The sequence below is a fragment of the Enhydra lutris genome, unplaced genomic scaffold, assembly GCF_002288905.1.
Source record: "Enhydra lutris kenyoni isolate GAN:26980312 unplaced genomic scaffold, ASM228890v2 scaffoldscaffold97, whole genome shotgun sequence".
NCBI classification, from domain to species: domain Eukaryota; kingdom Metazoa; phylum Chordata; class Mammalia; order Carnivora; family Mustelidae; genus Enhydra; species Enhydra lutris.
In genome coordinates, this window is record NW_019154181.1 from 2340996 (window position 1) to 2362879 (window position 21884).

General features: G+C 51.6%; 1 protein-coding gene across 2 annotated transcripts; it reads left to right on the forward strand.

Annotated features, from left to right (window-relative positions):
• Positions 1-895: 895 nt before the first annotated feature.
• Positions 896-21406, forward strand: LOC111139236 (aldehyde dehydrogenase 3 family member A2). 2 transcript variants are annotated; one of them, XM_022491449.1, is made up of 12 exons: positions 896-949; positions 1135-1296; positions 3889-4120; positions 5387-5472; positions 6880-7088; positions 8165-8282; positions 10054-10195; positions 12272-12438; positions 13855-13954; positions 16547-16782; positions 17951-18022; positions 19902-19976. In XM_022491449.1, the coding sequence occupies exons 2-12, from the start codon at positions 1144-1146 to the stop codon at positions 19914-19916; spliced, it is 1530 nt and encodes a 509-aa protein (XP_022347157.1). In that variant the 5' UTR covers positions 896-949; positions 1135-1143; the 3' UTR covers positions 19917-19976. The 2 variants fall into 2 exon arrangements, with proteins under 2 accessions (XP_022347157.1, XP_022347158.1); XM_022491450.1 differs by lacking the exon at positions 17951-18022 and having other exon boundaries at positions 898-949; positions 19902-21406.
• Positions 21407-21884: the final 478 nt, after the last annotated feature.

The window sequence follows — 21884 nt, forward strand, 5'->3', positions numbered from 1 at the left end:
CAGCCTCCGGGGGGTCTGACGAGGACCTGGTCTGATTTGGCAGGCAGCAAGCGGGAGGCAAATCTGAGCAGGGTGGGTTCCCTCTCTGGAGGAGTCGTGCTGCAAAGGGGAACAGAAAAACGGGAAGGCAGCTAGCAGGTGATAGGCAGCCCAGGGAGAGTGGTTTTTGTTTTGTTTGTTTTAATATTTTATTTATTTAGGGGAGAGAGAGATAATGAGAGGAGAGAGGTCGGAGGCAGCAGCAGACTCCCTGCCGAGCAGGGAGCCTGATGTGGGACTCGATCCCAGGACTCCAGGATCACGCCTTTAGGCGAAAGCAGTTACTTAACCAGCTGAGCCACGCAGGTGCCCTCAGGGAGGGCGTTTTTAACGCCCTTCGCACTCGGCCAGCACAGCTGTCCATGAGGTCCTGGGTCCCTGCCCAAAGGAGGCGAACCTCAGAGAACTTTCTGGGAAAACCCTGCACGCTGCAAGCAGTCAACGCAGCGACGAGGGCGGGCGGCGGGGCACTCACTGCCCACGGACGCGGCGAGGCCGGGCCCACGACACTGGGCGGCGCCGGGCCTCTGGGCCCCATCGGAGCCACAAAATGGAGGAGGGACGGGAACCCCCTCTCTCGAGGGCGTCTCTGGGCGTTGGCCGCGCTTCCTGCCCCGGGCCGGGGCTCCCCGGAGCTCCGGCCGCTTCTCGGGTGCCCGGCTTCCCCCCGATAAAGCCTCAGCGTCCGCTCCGAAGACCACCTGCCGCACCCCCGCCCCCCGAACGCGCGCGCGGCCGCAGCTCCCACCCCCAGACCAGATCCCCCTGCGGCGTCCGGCCGCGGAGGTCACGTGGCCCGCGCCGGCCAATCGGCGCGCGGCTGCGGGTCGAGCCCAGCCCCGCCCGGCCGCGGTCGGACTGTTGGACCCGGGCGGTTGCGCAGATCGCCGCCGAGCCAGCGAGCGGTAGGGTGAGCTGTCTGCGTCTCCGGGTCCGCGCCGGGGGATGGGGTGGGGGGCGCCGGGGGATGGGGTGGGGGGCGCCGGGCCGGAGGGGAGTGGCGGGGAGGGAGGCGGCGCCCGCCCGCGGGGCCATCCCTCCGGCCCGCCACGCCCCCGCCGCCGAGGCGCGCCGCGACCTCCTGTCTCTCGGTAGGACCAGGCCATGGAGAGCCGAATCCAGCGAGTTCGCGACGCGTTCGCGTCCGGCCGGTCGCGCCCGCTAAGATTCCGGCTGCAGCAGCTCGAGGCCCTGCGCAGGATGATGCAGGAGCGCGAGAAGGACATCCTACAGGCCATCGGCGCCGATCTGTGCAAGGTACGCGCGCGGCGGGCGGCGCCGGGACACCCGCCTCTCGCCGTCCCACTTGGGGACGGCATTCCGCCAGAGCTTTTGCATTTTTTTTAAATTTATTTTTGATTACGCAAGCACCGTGGGAGTATTATCTCCAGCTGTACTGATAAAGCAAGTTTCCCGAAACTCTTACCTTGCTTAGCGCTTCTGATTGGAGAGAACAAATAGACTAGTGTCTTCTGGCCTCTTCCTCTGCTGTGATTGCTCTTTAGATCCTTGCCTGTTGTCTGTTGCATTTGAGGTCCTTTTCCTTATGATCTGTAAGAATTCTTCGTATATTGTGGATTTTGGTCATTTGTCAGCTTAATATCTCGCAAAATGTTTTTCTCCGCGTCTATTTCTTGCCTTTTGGTTTATGGTTTCTTTTATAGACAGAGGTTTTTGGGTTGTCAGTTGTTGCGCATAAGTTTTCCTCCCTGACTCTGTTTTAGGCCACGACTCCTCAAACTCGAGTACCTTGGTGAGTCACCTGGGGATCTTGTTAAAATGCAAGTTAGAGTTAAGTAGGTCTTGGAGGGCATCTGAGATTCGAAGTGTGTAACAAGCTCCCAGGTGGATACCATGTTGCCTACTTTGAAATCATACTTTTTAAAAATTATTTCATTTTCTTAAATCGAGGTGTAGTTGACATACACTATGATATTAGTTTCAGGTGTACAACTTAGCTGTGCAATATGGGTTTTTTCACTATTTCACCTTCTCTGGGTCCATCCATATTGTCATAAATGGCAAGATTACTTGCTTTTTTAGGGCTGAGTAGTATTCCATTCAAGACATACCGATGTGCGTGCGTGTGTACCATGTTTTCTTCATCTGTTCATCTATCAGACACTCAGATTGCTTCCATATCCTGGTTATACTCAATAATGCTTCCGCGAACGTATGGATGCATCAGCCTTTTTGAATTAGTAGGGGTTTTTTGGTTTTTGCCTTTTTCTTTAGATTTTATTTTTTAGAATCCTCTCTACACCCATTGTGGGGCTTGAGCTCACACCCCCAAGATCAAGAATCGCCTGCTCCACCGACTGAGCCTGCCAGGAACCCCTTAATTAGTATTTTCATTTTCTTTGGGTAAATACCGGGAAGTGGAATTGTGGAATGGGTATTTCTGTTTTTAATGTTGCACGCCCCCTAAAATTAGTCAATAAATCTCTTTCATGTATGGTCCGGGCGCTTTTCATGCCGTCTCAGAGTGAGTGAGTTTGTGTGGCAACACCTGGAGACCAGAGTCTTGGTTTCTTGTAGCCCTCTAGTTCTTCACTAACCCATCCCCATTCCAGTTAAGCCCTGCTGATTTTCAAAGGCAGAGTTACAGAGGCTCCTCAGTGCGGGTCCCCAGGGCGGGGACACCTGATGTGGGGCTTGAACCCCTCCATCTTCAGGGGGTATTGCCGCACCTGTGATGCCACTGCTGGTTGTGGGTCCCCGTGCCCATGGTGTGCGTTTGAACTAGATTGTGTCTCTACTCCTCCCACCCCGTTCCATGTAGCTTTTTCTTTATGTCTTTAGCTGTGGAAGAGGTGTTCTGTGGGTCTCTAGGTCATCCTCAGGGAGTTATTCTCTAGGCATTTGGAGCCTTGGAGAGGCCATGAGAGGAGGTGAGCTCAGAATTCTCCTACTCTACCGTCCTCCCCAAAAAACCTGGAACCACTTTTTGAGTAGCAAGGTGTTGGGTGGTTTTAGGGCGTTAGTATATTACTGTTTTCTAGTAATATTGTTATCACTTTGTTTTTATGTTTTATCTTTATTCCAGGGGTAACAAGGCCCTGCTCTGGCTCTGTGAGACCCCCTCATTTCCTGCAAAGATTATCTTGAGGGTAGTAACACCAGTAGTAGTAGTAACAATGCGATATCAAATAAGGTGGCATAATTAAGATTTCAGAAAGGATGAATTAGTCATTCTGTAAACAACAAATATTTGAGTATGTAGGTATATACGATTATTAAAGAACAGTAAAGACCTTGCTCTTGAGGGATTTAAATTTGGGAAACAAACTTAGTTATAAATCAGTGTGTGATGATGAAATGTTAGGATACACGCTAGAGGCAGAATTCCTGTGATTATATTATAAAGTGTGATCAAGACAGGCTAATAATATTCATCAGGGAAATCTTCCTGAAGGAGGTAATATTGAATCCTGACTTGAAAAGGCCTGCATCAGGGACGCCTGGGAGGCTCAGTCGGTTAAGCATCCGCCTTCAGCTCAAGCCCAGGGTCCTGGGATCGAGTCCTGTGTCAGGCTCCTTGCTGGGTGGGGAGCCTGCTTCCCTCTCTGCCTGCCTCTCCTCCAGCTTGTGCACACGGTCGCTCGCTCTCTCACCAATAAATAAAAATCTTTACCAAAAAAAATTAAAAGGCTTGAATCAGTAAAGAAGGATTTAGAGGGGCTGACTGTATTAGCAAGCCCTCACTGAGGGCGTGAAGGGTGTGAGTGTGCGCAGTAAACCAGCTTAGTCTCATAAACATCACTGCAGGTATACGTAATCTGGTTTTTGGCACTCAGGGCTGAGTGTGTCAGACTTGCACAAGGTTAACTGGGACTCTCTTTGTAACAGAGTGAATTCAACGCATACAGTCAGGAAGTCATTACCATTCTTGGCGAACTGGATCTCGTGCTGGAGAATCTTCCTGAATGGGTTACTGCCACACCAGCCAAGAAGAACTTGCTGACCATGCTGGACGAGGCCTATGTCCAGCCGGAGCCCCTGGGAGTCGTACTCCTCATCGGAGCTTGGAACTACCCCTTTGTTCTCACCATTCAGCCTCTGATCGGAGCCATTGCCGCAGGTCCGGGGTCAGCTTCTGTCTCCCTGACTCTTCGGAGGGGCTGCTTCTCTTCCATGGGTCGTAAATTAAGGAGAGTGGCTGATGAAACACATTTGCTATGGTGGTTTGCCTTGCCTTACACCAGCAACTACTGAGGATGCAAAAATATTATTATCATAAATGTATATTTAGCAAATGCAAAGCAGTTTATTAAGGTGAAAGTACACTCTCAAGGTGGGCAGGTCCTGCGGGGTGGAACCGGCCAAAGGTGGTTTTGGGATGGGATATTAATTCGTCTGGGCTGGGAGGAGCCGTGACACACAAAGGAATTTTTTTTTTTTAACTTTTTTTTTTTTTTTCTTTTAAAGTAATCTCTGTACCCAGCGTGGGGTTCCAACTCACAATCCTGAGATCAAGAGTGATGCGCTCTGGACTGAGCCAGCCAAGCGCTCCTTTATTATCTTTTTTTTTTTTTTTCTTTTTTAAAGCGGGCTCAAGTTTGCATGGTGCCTGTTTTTTGAAATACCCGGACCGTGAACCCATGAAGGTTTGAAGTCGTGCAGTGATAGGTTCCAGAGTTCGGAGTCAGCCGTCAGTGCTCTCGGGTGGTTGTAGTTATCAGCTCTGGTGTTTGGGCGAACCATTAGATTGTATTTGACCCGTTTCTTCATCTGGCTGGGGGCTGTGGGAGTCATGCTAGCTTGGGTATATGGCAAATGCCAGGAGATTGATTTCTTTCTTCTGCTAGATCCCAGTCAACAATGTTTGTTGACAACAAGGCTTGTTTGCCCAGTAATTCCAAGGCAAACGGGAAAGTCTAGCTGGGCGAGTGGGAGTAAAGCTAGAGGAGGAGGTGAGGATAATGGAGCCTACTGTCCGTGATGTGAAGTTAATGAGAACCAAGGAGTTTGAGGAAGTAAGACAAGATCTTGGCGCCTGGTGGCTTAGTTGGTTAAGCATTTGCCTTTGGCTGAGGTCATGATCTCAAGGTCCTGGGATCGAGCCCCAAGTTGGGCTCCCTGCTCAGCAGGGAGCCTGCTTCTCCCTCTCCCTTTGCCCTTCCCCCACTCATGCGTGTGCACATGCACGTGCTCTCTTGCTCTCAAATAAAATTTAAAAAACCAAAAAACGAAGAATCTCTTATGCTCGTTGAGAAAGTGTAGAATTCAAAGCTGCTGAAGTAATGGGAGTACCTAGCCTGTATTCCCACCATGAGCGCTGTTGTGGTAGGTTTTAAGGTTACTCAAGTGTTAAAAGATGCTCTCCTGCTTTTTTTGCTTTGATTAGGAAATGCTGTTATTATCAAGCCTTCTGAACTAAGTGAAAAAACAGCTCAACTCTTGGCCAAACTCCTCCCGCAGTATTTGGACCAGGTAAGAATGTCTTGCCCCATCCTCAGCGTATCTGTTTCTTGGTGGCGGCGGGGGGGGGGGGGTCGCGGGGTGGGGCATACAGCTGCTCTTCCTCCTAGTGTGTACCGTGGACGGCTGTCTGCATGGAGTTGCTGTAGGGAGGAGTCCTAATTTAGCCTTCATTTCAAGGCCTCTGTACAGTGTCGTAGCTGGAGTTGGACACATTCCTCGAGCAATCTGGAGGCTCACCGTGGGTTCTCCTTGCTGTCTTGTCACTGCCGCAGCAGCCGGCGGAACTATGATGTCCCAGTAGCTGTGGTTATCCGGCTCAAGAGGGCGATGAAGACAGGATGATATCAGGGGTTGAGTAGGACTTGGAACCAGAAGATCAAGGTTGAAGGTCTACTTCACCACTCACCGGGGGTTAATTCTTGACTTTCCCACTCAGTGGGGATAGCGAGGCCCACCCCCGCCTCGCTCTCTCTGAGTTTGTTGGGGGACTAATCACAGACGTTCTGTAGATGAACCCATGCAAGTTACAACTTGAAGCATTTGCTGAGCACTTGAACTGTGGAGTGAGTGAGAACTAATGAGCCCTCCTAATTAGTAGGAGATCAGGTGGAAGCGTGAGGCCCCCAAGCCTGCTTCTATCTCATGCGCTCCGAGTCTTTTGAACACCTGGCTCTGTGTCCCTTCCTTGCCATATGTTCCCTGTCATTGCTTCTTCGAGTCATGCTGCTGCATGACACATTCTTCCATTCCAATAGTGAGAAGAGCATAGGGCACCGAGGGCTCAGCCCAAAGCTGTTGGACCTCTCCCCAGTCCCGGTTAAGGAAACAGGCTCACAGGTGTGTGCAGTAGGGTTGCTGAGGGCCCCTAGCTAGCGAGTGACAGACCCCAGACTTGGTCTGGATCTGACTTCTAGAGCGGAGATTCTCCCCCGCGTTGCCTCTCCCCTGCATTACATCAAGTTGTGCTCACTCCATTCCCCTGCCTCCTGGCCTGGGTTGAGCTCTGCAGGGTTGTGTAGCGCTGGAATGTTCAGCTCGAGACACTCAACTGGGACCTGTCCCGTGGTCCCCGACCGCAGACTCCTCACCAAAATCTCCAGCTCGCATGGCCCTGTCTCATGCACCTCCCCGGTGGAATCCAGCCGCTTGCTCTCCCCTCTTGGCTGCCTTCACAGCTGAGCTCCTTGTGGAAACCTGCGGACCAGTGCCGGTCCCTTCCACCGCAGGCGGTGGGTCTCAGACGCCATCAAACTTTGTGCTCCATGTGTCCTCTGTCAGCTCCCTCCTGCCTCCTCCCCGGCGCTGGTCCCCCTCTTTTCCCGGTGTACCAGAATGCTGCAGGTTTATGTCGAAGAAGTCGCTCGTTAGATGGGGGGATTTACTGGTGACGTCAGTGCCTGTTTCTCCTTCCCAAAGGACTTGTATGCTGTGATTAACGGTGGCATCCCAGAAACCACGGAGCTCCTGAAACAGCGGTTCGACCACATCTTCTATACGGGGAACACGGCCGTTGGGAAGATTGTCATGGAAGCCGCTGCCAAGCACTTGACCCCCGTGACACTTGAGCTGGGAGGCAAGAGCCCGTGTTACGTCGACACAGATTGTGACCTGGACATCGCCTGCCGGTGAGCCTCCTTGTACCCGAGGGCTTCCCGACACTGATAGCTTGGTGTGTCCTCTGTGCCCCGGGGTCCTGGGCCTCCTGGGTCCGAGAGACATCGTGGCATTCGGGTGGCTGATGTCCCCAGGGGCGGCGGAACTCTTTCCCAAACCACCTCCTGCCTCCGCTGCCTGAGGAAATGAGCAGCGGGTCTCGGCACTTTGTGGCTGTCCTTAGGAGTTACAGAGAAGTGCTTTCTTTTCTTGAGGTTACAGACCTGCCAGGTGATCCAGGGAGGGAGTAAAGGATTGCATGTACATAGTAAAATCTTTAGATTCCCAGCAGGAAGGTGTTACACTCGCCTCTTAATGAGTTCCTTTGTTGACAGAATCAGCGACTACTCATGTTTCCACTCAGTAACATCGTGCACCTGGGCACCAGAAAACGCCAGGTTGCAGGTGCTCCGCTAAATCAGTCTGGCTTTTCTCTCCTCTTCTGAGACGGGCAAAGAAGGCTTAGAGGCAGGCTGGCCGTGTCCAGGTTGTCTAGCTGCCAGAACCTGAAGCCTTGGGGAAAGATGCCGGTGGCAGGCTTTGATCCGCACGCGGGCATGGCTTTCCAGAGAAAAGGGGCTCCACAGAGAAGGGGGTGGTCTTGGGGGCTGGCTGCTGTCTTTATACCCGAACCTCCTGCCAGCAGGACCTACAGCCACAGCCAGAAGAACTGATGTCTGTAAGGAGCTCCCGGCGTCCCGATGCCCCCTTGGCTAGAGTCAGAGGAGACGAGGGTGTGGGGAGGCTGCTGCTTATCTCAAAAAGGCAAGGGCTTCCCTGCTTAAAGTACCATTTCCCGAAAGCTGGCATGAGAACGTCCTGGCTCCTCAGAGTGTACTGTGTCGATGGGAAAATGCATTCTAAGTTCCAACCGACTGACGTAGAGATTAAGTTTATAAAGAAAGCATTTTTGTTCTTTTTCTACAAAGCCGACTAAGTAGATTTATGAGTACATGCTAGTTGTAGAATACTCAAATTACAGAAAAGCATGTAGTAGATGAATAGTAGATTGAATTCTGTGGTTTTTCCGTTTTCTCCCCCATCTCAGGCGCATAACTTGGGGGAAATACATGAATTGTGGCCAAACCTGCATTGCTCCTGACTATGTCCTCTGTGAACCATCCCTCCAGCATCAAATTGTGCAGAAGATTAAGGAAACCGTGAAGGTTTGTGCTTAACACATCTGAGTGCATGATTTCATTAATAAACGTGTCTAATCAGCTCTGTGCAGGCAGCATCCCTGGTCGCCCCCCCCCCCTGCCACCCCCTGGAGAATTCCAGTAGCATATGTGGCAGAGTTAATTTATGGTTTTATTCAAAATGCTCTGGGCACCTTTCTGAGAAAGGTGTCTGCTAGGAGCAAGGTTAGGTTGGTGTTTAACACTCTTCAGCTGTCTAGTTGATGTGTTGGAACAACTGGTTAGTTGTGGCACAGGCTTTGAAAAAAAAAATCAGTAGTTATGTTTTGTGGTTTTTTTAGAGGATATTGGCAGTCCTCTGAAATGCAGGGAGAGGCCCTTGGCCTGTTGGCCGTTGCTGATTAAGGTTCTCCGTTCTTGCATGTACAGAGGGCTTAGAAAGGCTGGTAGTTTGGAGGAATGAATTAATCAAATATGTATTGATACTGTACTCGGCCTGGTTCTCTCAGTCTTTCAGGGTGTCCAAAGTAAAGATCTCTCTAGAAGGAATCGAGAAATGCTGTGGAAGTGGTCTGAGCTCAGCCTCGCAGAAATGTAGGATTTGGGTTGGAAGAAAGGAAGGGGGTGAACCAATGTGACTGAGCTCACTGGTGGGAGGGGGCCGTTTAAAGCCCCCTGGGTGGAAGAAATTTCTGCAACAGTCATAGTTCACTCAGCAGATGCTAACTGAGCACTGAAAGGAAGGATTGGGGACACCGAAGAGTAACATTATGATCAGAGAATGAAAAGCGTGCCCCAGGAAGTTGAGAGAAGACCATGGATCCAAGTGGGTTCACTCTGGGCACAAAGGGCTGAAGGTCTGGATGGGGCACTTGGCTCTGTGGGATGGGACTGAAGATGGGGCCAGAAAAGGAGAACATGAAAGGGGTCTTGGCCAGACTCGGGGAATATGGGATGTCAGGGTTTCATGACGTCCTGTGAGACTGAAAGCCCTTGGAGATGGGAGAAGACGTGCTTAGCTGAGTGTGGGGATGAACTTGGTTTCAAAGGAGTAGGATCCCCTCTGCCTTCCTCTGAGGCATTCACATCCTTAAGACAGCAGTTCTCACCTGAGGTTCTCCCATGTATGAGAAGTTTCCAGTCCTCACCTTCTGAAGACTGCAGTTCAGCTGGTCTGGGGTCTCCAGTGATTCTAAGGGGCAGGCAGCCTTGAAAACCACTGCATGTGGCTCCGGAGCTGGGGCCCGTCAGCATGCTGCCGGGGAGATTCTTAGCACCTAGACCTGGGGGGTTGCTTGGAGCGGGGTGAACAACACTCCTCCTGACTTGAGAGTAAATTTTTTTTTGGAAGATTTTATTTATTTATTTGACGGAGATCACAAGTAGGCAGAGAGGCAGGCAGAGAGGGAGGAGGAAACAGGCTCCCCGCTAAGCAGAGAGCCCGATGCAGGGCTCGATCCCAGGACCCTGAGATCATGATCTAAGGCAGACGCTTAACCCACTGAGCCACCCCGGTGCCCCCTGACTTGAGAGTAAATTGAGAGCATTCACTCCCGGCACGACCCCCGGCTGGTCTGCAGGATGTCCCTACAGACCCCGGACATCATGGAGGGTCCTCGGTGAGTGCGTCTGCCTTAGTTCTCATGTCCAGCCTGCCAGGAAGTGCAAACACTGTTAGACCACTTGAGGGAGGAGGGCGGCGAACTACAACCAGATGGCTTTTCGGGCACGGGTGGATTTTGCGCTTATTAAACTGAAATAGTCTTCTGTGGCAGTTAAATACAATGATTTTAAATAGGAATTTTATGGTGAAAATATAAAAGAATCTCCCGATTATGAGAGGATCATCAACCTTCGTCATTTTAAGAGGATACTAAATTTGCTGGAAGGACAGAAGATCGCTTTCGGTGGGGAGACCGATGAGGCCACACGCTACATAGGTAATGGAAATTGACCTTTTACTCTGGGGACACGGGCAGTGTGACAGTTTCCGTTGACGCTATTTACTGACGCTGAATAAGTTCTTGGAGATGTAATGTTTAAGGAGCAGTGACACGCTGCTTTCTGGTGCTCATTCTTATATAACCACTTAGAGCTGGTTCTGGGTCTTTACAAATAATACCACCTATTTTGCACTGACTTTTTGCCTTACATACAGCTTTTCTTTTTTTTCCCTCCCTACACCCTGTAACTTAACCCTGAGAAGCAAAACAGAACTCTTGTGTAATTCCTTCTGGTTTCTGGCAGGAGGGACAGCCCAAGGAGGAAATCATTCCACCACAAGTAGTTAGTGGCAGTACTGGTCCAGAAATAATGTTTCCTTGTTTCCTTTTTTTTTTTTAAGGATTTATTTATTTATAGAGCAGGAGGGGGGCAGAAGGGGGAGAGGGAAAGATAATTTTTTTTTTCAAGATTTTATCCATTTATCCACTTGATACAAAGAGAGACGCAGTGAGAGAGGGAACACAAGCAGGGGGAGTGGGAGAGGGGGAAGCAGGCTTCACGCCGAACAGGGAGCCTGACGTGAGGCTTGATCCCAGGAGCCTGGGATCATGACCCGGGCGGAAGGCAGGTGCCCAACCAACTGAGCCACCCAGGCGCCCCCAAACACATTGTTGTAAAATAACATAAGGTGACTGAAGAATGAGAGACACATTTACTCGGCTGAAGAGCTGCCCTATATAGCTTTACTTATCCCCTCTTAACAGACAGGATTCTGCACATCCCCAAAAAACCCAACTTGAAAGAAACTAAAACCCTAGAGGATTAAAACAATGAGGAAGAAAGTATTCTCGCATCAGTAACAGCCTTCAAACCCCCAGTTTTTCATCTTTCTGTTTTCCCATCAGCTGTTGACCTTGGCTGCTCCTCGGCGCATCAACAGCAAGAGAAAAGGGTCTATTGCAATTAGATCAACCAGTTACGAACGTACCCCTGACCTGCAGTCAAGGTCAGCTTACCAGCATGAACAGCTGCGTAGGGAGTAGACTCCCCCTGCCCCCACCCCAGAACGGTTCTCTGAGCCCGGGAAGCAGCGGGCGGTGGTTTTGGGGAGACAGCAGACTCCCCATGCAGGGTGCTGGCAAGAGCCATCTTCTGCCACGTTGCCGGGATGACCTAGTGGGAAATGAGGGGGAAAGGAAGAGAGCGAACTTGTTACTGGCAGGTGCCTTCTCTTTTCATTGAAGACCTGGCTTGTTTGTGGGGTCTTTCAGACCCCTGCAGTGTGGTCTGGCATGGCATGGATGCCGGGACTCTGCAAGGCCTTGTCAGCACCCATGTTGCCTGCCTGTCTTGCGCGCCTTCCCCTTAGTGGCTGGAACACTGAACTCAGGGTCTCTTGACCCCTGAAGTCCATTCTTAACCTGACAGAGTTAAAGGTCGGTGGCATCCTATGTGTGGAAGCATATGAACCAAGAAATGGTGTCCATTTGATCCACGGAGGGGCTGTGTGCAGTGCCAGAGGGACCTGCGCAGAGCGAGATGGAAACAACCTCCAACCCCCTGGTCCATGCGGATGTGGCTGCCGACAGGGTCAGACGTGACTAGACTCAGGCGTCTGTATCTTCTCCTTGCTTGCCTGGGGGATCCCCGGATGCACCAGCTTGGAGACAGACACACACGGTTCCTCCACATCAGGACTGATTTTTTCAGGACTTTTTTTTATATTCTTCAGTAGCTAATACTTGGGCGGGAGCACGAAGGGATGGATCAGTGAGCCAGAAACAAACATTAAGATGAGAGCTTGGCGGGGCGCCTGGGTGGCTCCGTGGGTTAAAGCCTCCGCCTTCAGCTCAGGTCATGATCCCAGGGTCCTGGGATCCAGCCCCGCATCAGGCTCTTTGCTCTGCGGGGAGCCTGCTTCCTCCTCTCTCTCTGCCTGCCTCTCTGCCTACTTGTGATCTCTCTCTGTCAAATAAATAAATAAAATCTTAAAAAAAAAAAAAAAAAAAGTGGAGAGCTTGGCGTTCCTGTCTTCGACTTCACCATTTCCTCTTGCTGCTTTCCTCTTCCAGCCCCAACGATCCTTACTGACGTCGATCCTGAAGCCAGGGTGATGCAAGAAGAAATTTTCGGGCCCATTCTTCCCATCGTGCCCGTGAAGGATGCCGACGAGGCCATAAAGTTCATCAACAGCCGTGAAAAGCCGCTGGCCTTCTACATCTTTTCTCACAACGATAAGGTAGGCTCTGCAGAGAACGGCTCCCTGGCACGAGCCGCTGTCACAGACCCGGTTCCTTCCCGGCCACATGGTCTGTTTCCTCCAGTAACAGAGTTCACCGAGCAAGGCGCTGCTCACAGACAGCTATCTGGAATAATGAGGCCCTGGGGTTATGGCTGCCACCTTTCCCATGCTCTCTGGGGTCAGACCTGAGTCTTCAGGGCTGTGTCATAATCTCTTGCGCTGACAAACATCTCCCCTGTAATTGTAAGGCTTCCTCACCAGCACTGGAAGCTTCTGTGGCCTGCACTCCCAGGGTGTTCCTGTGTAAGAGCCTTCGCTCTTACCCCAGTGGCATTTGTGGCCCTCAGTGGGCTGTGTGGGGCTGCGGTGTCTGGCACAGTCACGGGCACAGTTGTGAAATCGCCGACTTCACTTTCCTCAGTTTCTCTGTTAGAGCGAGGGGCCATACTAGTCAGGTGAGTCTGTGACGCCCTATTACACCAGGGTGAGCAGCCCCCCGACCATGTCGCGCGGCTCCCGAGGGCACCGGCTGTTGCTGAGGGACATTGGCCTCGAGGTGTGCAGGTGGGCTCAGGAGCCGTCTGGAGAAGTGGGAGAACCTGAGGGAGGGGGTGCCGGTCAAGGTCCGAGGAGTTTGCGCGCGGAGGTTCTGTGCGTGGTGACACACGGCTTCCAGAGCCTGCTGTGCTGTGGGGACATGGCCTTGTGAAGGGACCCTGGACGCGTGGGCTTCCGTGAATAATGGGTTATTAATCGTGGTCTGACGTGTTGAATGACCACAGGTGATGCACACAAGAGCCCTGAAGCCCAAAGTCTACCGGGCAGGGCACACGTCCATGGGGTGCGCTGCCCAGCGACAGGATCGCCCTACTACAGCCCACTGTGACCCTTGTGACTCGAACTCCCGAGGCCTTATGGGCAGCAAGGAGAAGTGACATTTCATCAGGTGTCCTCGTGCCTATTTTGGTCTTGGGCCAGCCATTTCTTCAAAACAGATCGAATTCCAAGTCTGAACACATAAACGTTCTTGGCAGTTCCCAAACACTCCAGGGTACTGTCAGTCCTGTGCCGTCATTCAGAGCAGAGGGGGAGAAACGGGCGATGGCTGAGACTCCGAATGCAGTCTGGACTGCTTCTCGTGGACAGAGGCTTCTGTGGCCATCAGGGGCACCCTGGCCCGAGGCGGGGGTGGAGCACACGGGAGGCTACAGCGGCCTCCAAGGGCCAGACGCGCATCCGAGCACATACCTCAGTCGCACATTTGCCAAATCAAGCCGCGCCGAGGCTGATGCAGGCAGCACCGTGTACCAGAGGCAGGCAGGCGGGCCTGGGTGTGCAGCCCGCGAGTTCCCCTCCTGGCCGCGGCCGGCGCCACGGGCACTGCTGACCTGGAGCCCGTGTTCCCTCCCTCAGCTCGTCAGACGGATGATCGATGGCACGTCCAGCGGCGGTGTCACGGCCAACGACGTCATCATGCACTTCACCCTCAGCTCGCTGCCCTTCGGGGGGGTAGGTGAGTAGCCCCCTCGGCCTCGCGTGGCACTGGCTGCCAGAGTCCCATGGCGGCGTGGGTCGTCTGGCCGTCAGATGACTCTGTCCTGTCGCCCCTTCCGTCCTTAGTAGCCCCCAGCGTGGTCTGTAACTGGTTTTGTTCCTTTCACTGGTTTGCCTATGTATTGGTTATTACTTGGTTACGGTTCTTTTCTTAGATTGAGGGGATTTTTTTAATTTTTATTTTTTGGCCAAAGCCAGGTCTCGGATTCACGGATAAGGCTCCTCTGTCTTTTTGACGGTGAGGTAGCGGATGCCGAGTGTGGAACACCCAGAGCAGGCGGCAGTCGGAGTTTCTGAGTACCCCCCCTTGCTGTCTGCTCAGGGTGGGGCGAAGTCGTCCTCGGGGTCCACCCCCACGGCCCCCCAGGCCTCTGTGTGGGGCGCAGAGCAAGAGACTCCTGGTGTTCTGAGGACGTGCTCGTTCTCGGGGAGGTTCCATGGACACAGCCTGGGCCCTGCTGTTCCCTTTGGGCCGTGACCCGCCTGCCTCTTCCACACTCCAGACGACCGGCCCTGCTTGTACTTTTCCTTCAGGAGCTAGGTGGTCGGCCTCTCTAATATCTTGTTGAAGTGTCACCAATAACGAGTGTGTAGGAATTCTCACAGTAAGAAGCAAACAGTAAAGCCACTGTGTTAGAAGCCCAAGACACCACAGCCTTCCACCCATGCATGCCCCATGTCTGGTTCTAGGGTGTGGGGGGATCGCCAGCGCCCAGCACCATGCCTGGTGCACATGAGGGACAGGTGGGGAGAGGCCTGGGCTGGGGCCCAGACTGGAGCTAGTGGTGGCTTGGACTGGCTTGGTTGCAGGGGACAAAGTGGAAAGGGGCTGGATATTTTGGGCGGGGGGGAGGGGGTGTCAAGCAACAGGATTTGCTGATGGATTGAGCGTCGTGGAGGGAGGGGTGGTGAACAAAAGGGAAGATAGCTTACAGGATGGAGGCTGCTGTTCCTCACTGCCCAGCTTCTTAAAGGATTCTGTGAGACTCCAGTCTCCTGTGCCTCAGTGGTTCCCCGCCCCCCAGGATCCTGGCTCCCAGCAAAGACTCGGGCATCCCTGGTGCCTCCTGAGTGCACGTCGAGTGACTTGTGTTTAGTCCCTGTTTTGCGTTTAGCATCATTGACCGTACCCTCCTCTTTATAACAAAACCTTTTGCCTGCTACACGCAGAAGGAATCAGGCTTCCTAGGAAAAGAGAAGAATTAAAGCTTAGATTACCCTTACCCCACTCTTTAAGCTCTGGGGTACGTCCTTAAAATTCCTTTCCTTGCGCATGTTTGCACACATACGTAAACGTAAAAGCAAGAATATTTTGTTTAAACTTGTACTCTGTTTTTCACCCGTGTGTGAGAGTAGAGTGGGGTATCTTCCCACGTCAGCACGGTCGTGTGTTGTGATTTCAGTAACCGACCAGTGCTCCGTCCTACAGATGGGCTGTATTTGCGTTTAATTCCTGGCATTAGGTTTTTGTGAGTCCACATTTTTCCAGGATAGGATTCTAATACAGTTTTGTGCAATTTCTGATTCTTGGGGAAAATGTCTCAAAGTATTATACTGTGTTAAAAAGGCTTAGAGCTGTTTTTTTTTTTTTTTTCAAAGTGAAATGTTTTTTCCTCCTGTTTCTTAAAGTGATAAGAGGTTTTTTTAGGGAAAAGGGCAACCACAAAACATTACGGACAGCTGTAAGGTTGAAACGTAGTAGTCTTCCAGGCATAAATGCTGTCAATGTGTTAACATATAATTTCGATTTCTCCGTAACAATGTGTGTCTTTTGATGCATATTACCGAATTTCCCTATAGCTTCAGTTGTCCCCAAAATGATGTGTCAGCAGCCCCCAGAGCACCAAGTAAGTGCCTTCCTGGCCCCATTCTCCTGTGCCTCATGCCACCGTGCCATACAGTGTATCTGCCCAGCACCAATAATAAAGAAGACTGTCCCAGAGCATGGCTTGAAAGAGGGCAAGGATTTATACTTGCTTATTATCACCCAGTGGGGTAACCCTGTCATCCTGTCTTTGTTGCTCTCTAGGAGCTTAGAGGAAGCAAGTGGGGGAAGAGGGCTGTGGCTAAACAAAGCCACATGGAACAGCAGGAAAAGAGCACATGGTAGTTAAGAGTCCAGCCGACCTGGATTCACATTCTGGCTTTGCATTCTCCACCTTGGGCAAGTTGCCTGACCCTGGCAGGCTCCCTCGTAGTCTCTGGAATGAGGGGCACTGATGCCTTCATACCAAGGGGTTGTGGCAAGAATAGATTTAGAGAACACAGAGCAGGGTCCTTGGTCTCAGTGAGAGCCACTGGCCCCGAGAGCCACAAGCCTCACTGGACCCTTGGAGAGTGCCCCTTTTTGGCAGGGAGATCAACTTGCTGGTGAAGGGAGAGGGGCGGGGCGGGGGGAGAACTTCCTCAAAGAATCTCTTGTGCTGAGAAGTTAGGTGGGGGTGTCCAGGCCGGCAAGGAGTGCCATGGGTTTCCTCCATTGGGGTTCATGCAGACAGGTAGCTTGTGTCCCCTACAATGGAGCCTGTCTTGTCTGGTCCCTCTGTTTCAGGTTCTAGCGGAATGGGAGCTTACCACGGGAAGTACAGTTTCGATACCTTCTCTCATCAGCGGCCCTGTCTGCTCAAGAGTTTAAAGAGGGAAGGTGCTAACAAGCTCAGGTATCCTCCCAACAGCCAGTCAAAGGTGGATTGGGCAAAATTCTTCATCCTGAAGCGCTTCAACAGAGGAAAACTCGGTCTGCTGTTGCTGGCTCTCCTGGGCGTTGTGGCAGCCGTGCTGCTCAAGGTGAGTCACTGCCTTTCCGGCCCGCCCGGTCGGCTGCCAGACACACCCGTCTTCTGTCATGGGAGCTCGTCGGCTTTTAGAGATAAACTCTGTCTCTCCTATTCACTTTCCGAGTCTGGGACAGGGTCGGTGAACTGCAGCCCCCGGCCGTCTTCCTGGGGAACAGCCACAACCCGGTGCTGACTTCATGTCCCAAGAGCTCAGTGTGTGCCGCAGTGGCCATGCAGCCGGCAGGGCCTAAATGATCACGGAGGAATTGTGCCGGCCTCTGGTGTAAGAGTTTAAGACCCCGGGGCTCCTGGATGGCTCAGTTGGTTCAGGGTCCTGCTCTTGATTTCAGCTTGGGTCATGATCTCAGGGTCCTGGGATCTGTGGGTTCGAGTCCCATGTGGGCTTTGTGCTCAGTGGGAGGTCCACGTGAGGATTCTCTCTCTCTTCCTTCCCCCACCCCGCTGCTTGCACTATCTTTCTCTTTCTCAAATAAACCAATAAATCTTAAAAAAAAAAAACCCCAAAAACAAAAACCCAAAGGGCAAAACCCTGTAGAACTTGCTGGAGGGATTCTGAGCCGTCCAGCGCTCTGATCCTTGTGGTCCTGGGTGTCTCGGTGGCAGTGCAGTTCTCAAGTGTGCCGGGCATCCGCATGGGGTGCCCACAGGTCACGAGGGGATGACTTGTGTGCTGGCGTGACTGTGGCAGGGGAAGGTGAATGCTTTGCAGCCCCCGTTGACTGCCCTGTAAATTCTGTCTCTGGGGGTGTTACTGTAGACGTGGGCTCCCCGAGCGGCCCATGATACCTGCCTCCCCAAGGCAGTCCATGAGTCCCTAGGGGTGACCGAGAAGGTCCAAGGGGACGGAATTGAAGACGGACATGGGGGCAAAGCCACCGTGTTCTCCGAGCGCTCGGCCAGCCAGTCAGGGCGACACACCAAAGATAGTGACAACACCCGTGACACCATAGCCTTGGAAGGGAGGCCAGATTCTAGCACTGGAAATACCTGTGTTCTTATCTGCATTTTGGTTCCAGTTTGCAAGCTGGGAGTGGCTCATCTTCCAGGGTCACAGCTCTGGTGGAACTGGAGAGACCAGTTGCATTGGAAATCATTTGGGTTTTCTCAGAAACACAAGGCTGTGCTGAGGAGAAAGGCCCTGTTGATTTTTCTCACAGCTCAGACTGCATTGTCCCATAAGCAGTGACGGACCGCAGATCCCACGGCCCAGCTCTGTCTTTAAGAGTGAGGTATGAACTGCTCTTTTTCTATCTCTGTGTAAAGTGGGTCGAGTCGGCAGTCTCTTGCTTGGCCCCGGGTATCAATGTTCAACCAAACTTGACTTAGCCATAGTTTTTAAAAGGGCCAGGGTGGCTCGCTGGGGTCTTTAAAAAAAAAATGTGGAGGTAATGGCTCAGCTGGGTCTAGATGAAGCCCACATCACTTCTAGAAAAAGGAGCGTCGTAGGTGTCCCTCCCTCCTCCCCATCCACTCGGCTCCCCTGGAGCTGACCCCCTCCGATCTATAGACCACACGTTACATGGTGAACCCTTTGCTTTCTAAGTGGAGACCAATCTTCTAAAAAATACTCTTAAGTCACTGTTTCCTTTGGAGTTGTTTGGGTGTTTCAAAAGAAGTGTGACTTCAGAACTCGTGCTGGCAGATGGCGTGAATCGAAACCCTGTGTGCCTTCGAGAGGCTCCTCCCTCCACATCTCTCCAAGCTCTGAGGCGTGCATGGGTCTCGAGTCATCCTCTGCCCTCTTCTCTTGTCCCCAGACACCTGTCCGTCCCCAGCCAAGAGGCACCATCTTGCTGGGGGGACCGCTTCACATCATGGGACATTCAGGGCTCCAGGCTGCTGGTGTTCCCCACAGGGGCAGCATTCCGGGTCCGACAGGCTGGGGTAGGCCAGGTAGCCCGCCCAAAGCTCCCCAGAGGGTTTGCCAGACAAGCCTTCTCTGTGAACGCCTACAGAAGCACCAGTGTATAAAGACATGTCACTTGGAAACAGGAAAATATGGCTTCGATCCCTGGCTCTGAGATCAGCCAAATTCCACCTCTGAGCAGGGCCTGTTCTGAGCCCACCCTTCGGCCTCGGCCTGCTCATCTGTGGAACAAGGGCCGCCAGCCATGGTCTCTCTCACCAGGGAGACCCGCTTGTCACTACTGTGAGTGGATGTGTTTAGTGGTTTGGACCTTTCTGGGTTCCGTGTGGGACCAGTGAGGATTGGGTTTTCTTTCCCTCTTCGCTTCTCCGCTGACTTCTCTTCTGACTCTGAGCTTCTGTCCTCTTTCTAGTAAATCACCTTTTATTTTAAATAAGCAATTCTGAGCCCACGTTGTGCCTTTATTTGAGGAGTCTTTATTGGGCCTGCACTCATTTTCCTGAAATGGCTTTTCTGCACGTAGTTATTTTGTCACGTGCTTGGTTGCGACTTCATTAATTCCTTTCACTAGAACGAGAACAGGCTTGGGACATTGTTAAATGGGAGATTGAAAGCAGCTCTGATCGGTTTAAAGGGAGCATGTCAGACTCGCCGAATGGAGAGGAGTTTTCTCTATGCATTTAAAAAAATTATGTGTGTGTGTGTGTGTGTGTGTGTGTGTGTGTACACACATCTACACCAAGTCAAGTTCCAGTAAAGTGTCACAGAAACCACAGAAAGCATGGTAGGGGGTGCCAGTTTTAAAAAGTTGAGAAATCGAAAGGGCTACCATTGAGAGATGTCATGAGGCCTTTGAGAATCAAGTATGCTGTCCAAGCTTCCAGATTTCGTGTGGAGGCTTCAGCCTCCCACTCACGACTGGAGGATAGTAAGTGAACATTTTCCATTCCTGGCCCAACCCTGGGGTTGTCTCACCACCAGGAGACAGAACACCACCTCCTCACCACTGCCTGACTTCTTATTGTTACTTTGCACAGGAGGGTATAGTCTTTTATCCTCAGCCCAGACCATGCTTAACATCTTAGGGAGATAGGGACCTTTTTTTTAAAATACAGTGCATTTTGTGTCTCTGAAAATAAGAGGCACTTGGTAGACTCCCGATACGGATCTCCTGTTCCAGGGCTGGTCAGGTGGGGTCTTAGACCAGCAGAGTAACCAGGATCCCTCTCTCCTCTCTCTAGGCTGGATACTACTGAAGAAAGATCCTGTTCAAACTCCTGGTTGCCTCTACCGGATTATTCCTCTGTTAAACAATTAATGAACCAATCATTTTAAAATCCTACCCAAAATAGTAAGGAAGTAACGCAAATGCACCAGAATTAACCGTCAAAGTCATTGTTGCGCCCCGTGGATAAAACCTGCCATCTCAGCCAAACTCCAGCCTTTCCCTCCGTGGAGGAGGGGACGCACTCCGAGAACGCATTTTACATGGGTCACCCAGACCTTAGAGCTTGAGTCTAGGGGAGGCGAACGTGTTATCCTAAACCCTTGGGACATGTAAAGGAATCTCAGAACCTGAGTCTGAGTGACTTCTTCACTCTAGTTCTTGGGACACAAGACACCCTGCCCAGGGTTATACACAGTCCTCTGCATCCAAAGAGGTGAGGCTAGACCTTCCAGCTCTGCTTGAGGTTTGAGGCACTAGAATTGTATATGGGGGCGGCGGGGCGGGTGGTCCCCATCTCTCATCCACTGGGACATGAGGACTTGACCTTCAGGAGTCAGCCCTCCTGTCAGATGGGCCACCTGACCAGTGGTCTTCCTCCTTTCTCATCCATTCTCCATCCTCTCTCCTGTTTATATTGGGACAGTTTCTTGGGGCCGTCCACAAATGCCTTCTGTGACTAATACCACGTAGAACATCACCTTGTAGGCCCCAGGGCTTCTGGGAAGACAAGTTGCCAATTTCATGCACGTATCATCTGTCATTCTTCCCGTGAAGGAGTTGTAGGATTCTGCATCTTCTAAAACCCTAACTGGCATGTTTAATGCTGTAATAAGGAGACTTCTAACAATACTTAGTCTCTCTCAGGATCTTAAAGTTTCAAGTCAGTGGATCTTCAAGAACAAATCTTTAAGTTTCTTAGGTCCATAGCACAATGCACATAAATTCCACTTTGCTAAACTTCAGAGAGATCCCTGAGTTAAGTGCAGCCTTCAGGACCTAACATGGAAAGCCACTGCCTGCCATGACCAAGAGGCCTTGGATAATCAGGACTTCGGAGTTGGAGAGCTTTGGAGGGGGCTGATGGTGGATTGTTTGGAGAAGGACTCTGTGAGCCATGGCAGTCGGCCACGCTGAAGAGGACGGAGGGCACAGGAAGGGGAGCGCTCTCGAGATGGCTGGGACTGGAGACCTGAGGAGGTTTAGCCCAGTGGGAAAGACCTCAGCCTCCCTGCCAGGCCTTGAGGACTCCTGGCTGCGGGGGCCCCACCCTCCCAGAGCATGTGTCGCCGGCTTGGTTGCACACGCTCAGACAGCATGTGACCTTCATGTCAGCATGAGGTGTTAGGAACTCATCACTAGGCTAGTCCATCAGGATAATCTGTCATAAAATATCTTAGAATATCCATGTGGAATTTTTCATTTAGCCTACTAAATTGTACTTTCTGATTTCTAGTCCAACTAAATCATTGGCTTGTCTGTTGGTATATTCTGCTTCAAAATAAATACATTATATTTACTAAAACTGGCATGAGGTTTAATGACATTCTTAGCATAGAACCTCTTAGGGCCTTGGAGACAATTCTTTGGCCCTAAGTTCCCCCCACCCAACTACAAAACCTTTTTTTGCCTTTATCTATCATAGGTGGTAATTACCAACTTTAAGTCCTGCTTCCTCAAATTCTGAGACAAGATTTTCTCAGGCTTTACTTTTTAAGGGAGGGAAGGCTGTGGGGGAGGGGCAGAGGGAGCTTAAGAAAGAGATTCTCCAGCAGACACCTTGTGGAGCACAGAGCCAACATGGGGCTGGATCTCACCACCCTGAGATCGTGACCCGGGCAGAAATCGAGAGCCAAGCGCTCAAATGACTGCACCACCCAGGCACCCCTGTGGCTTTTTATTTTTTAAAATACCTGTGTAGTAAATATGTTTTTTCCAGCTCTACCCTCGTATTCCCATTTGCTAATCTAAAACAAGCGTTTCCTAAGCCTCCGCCCAG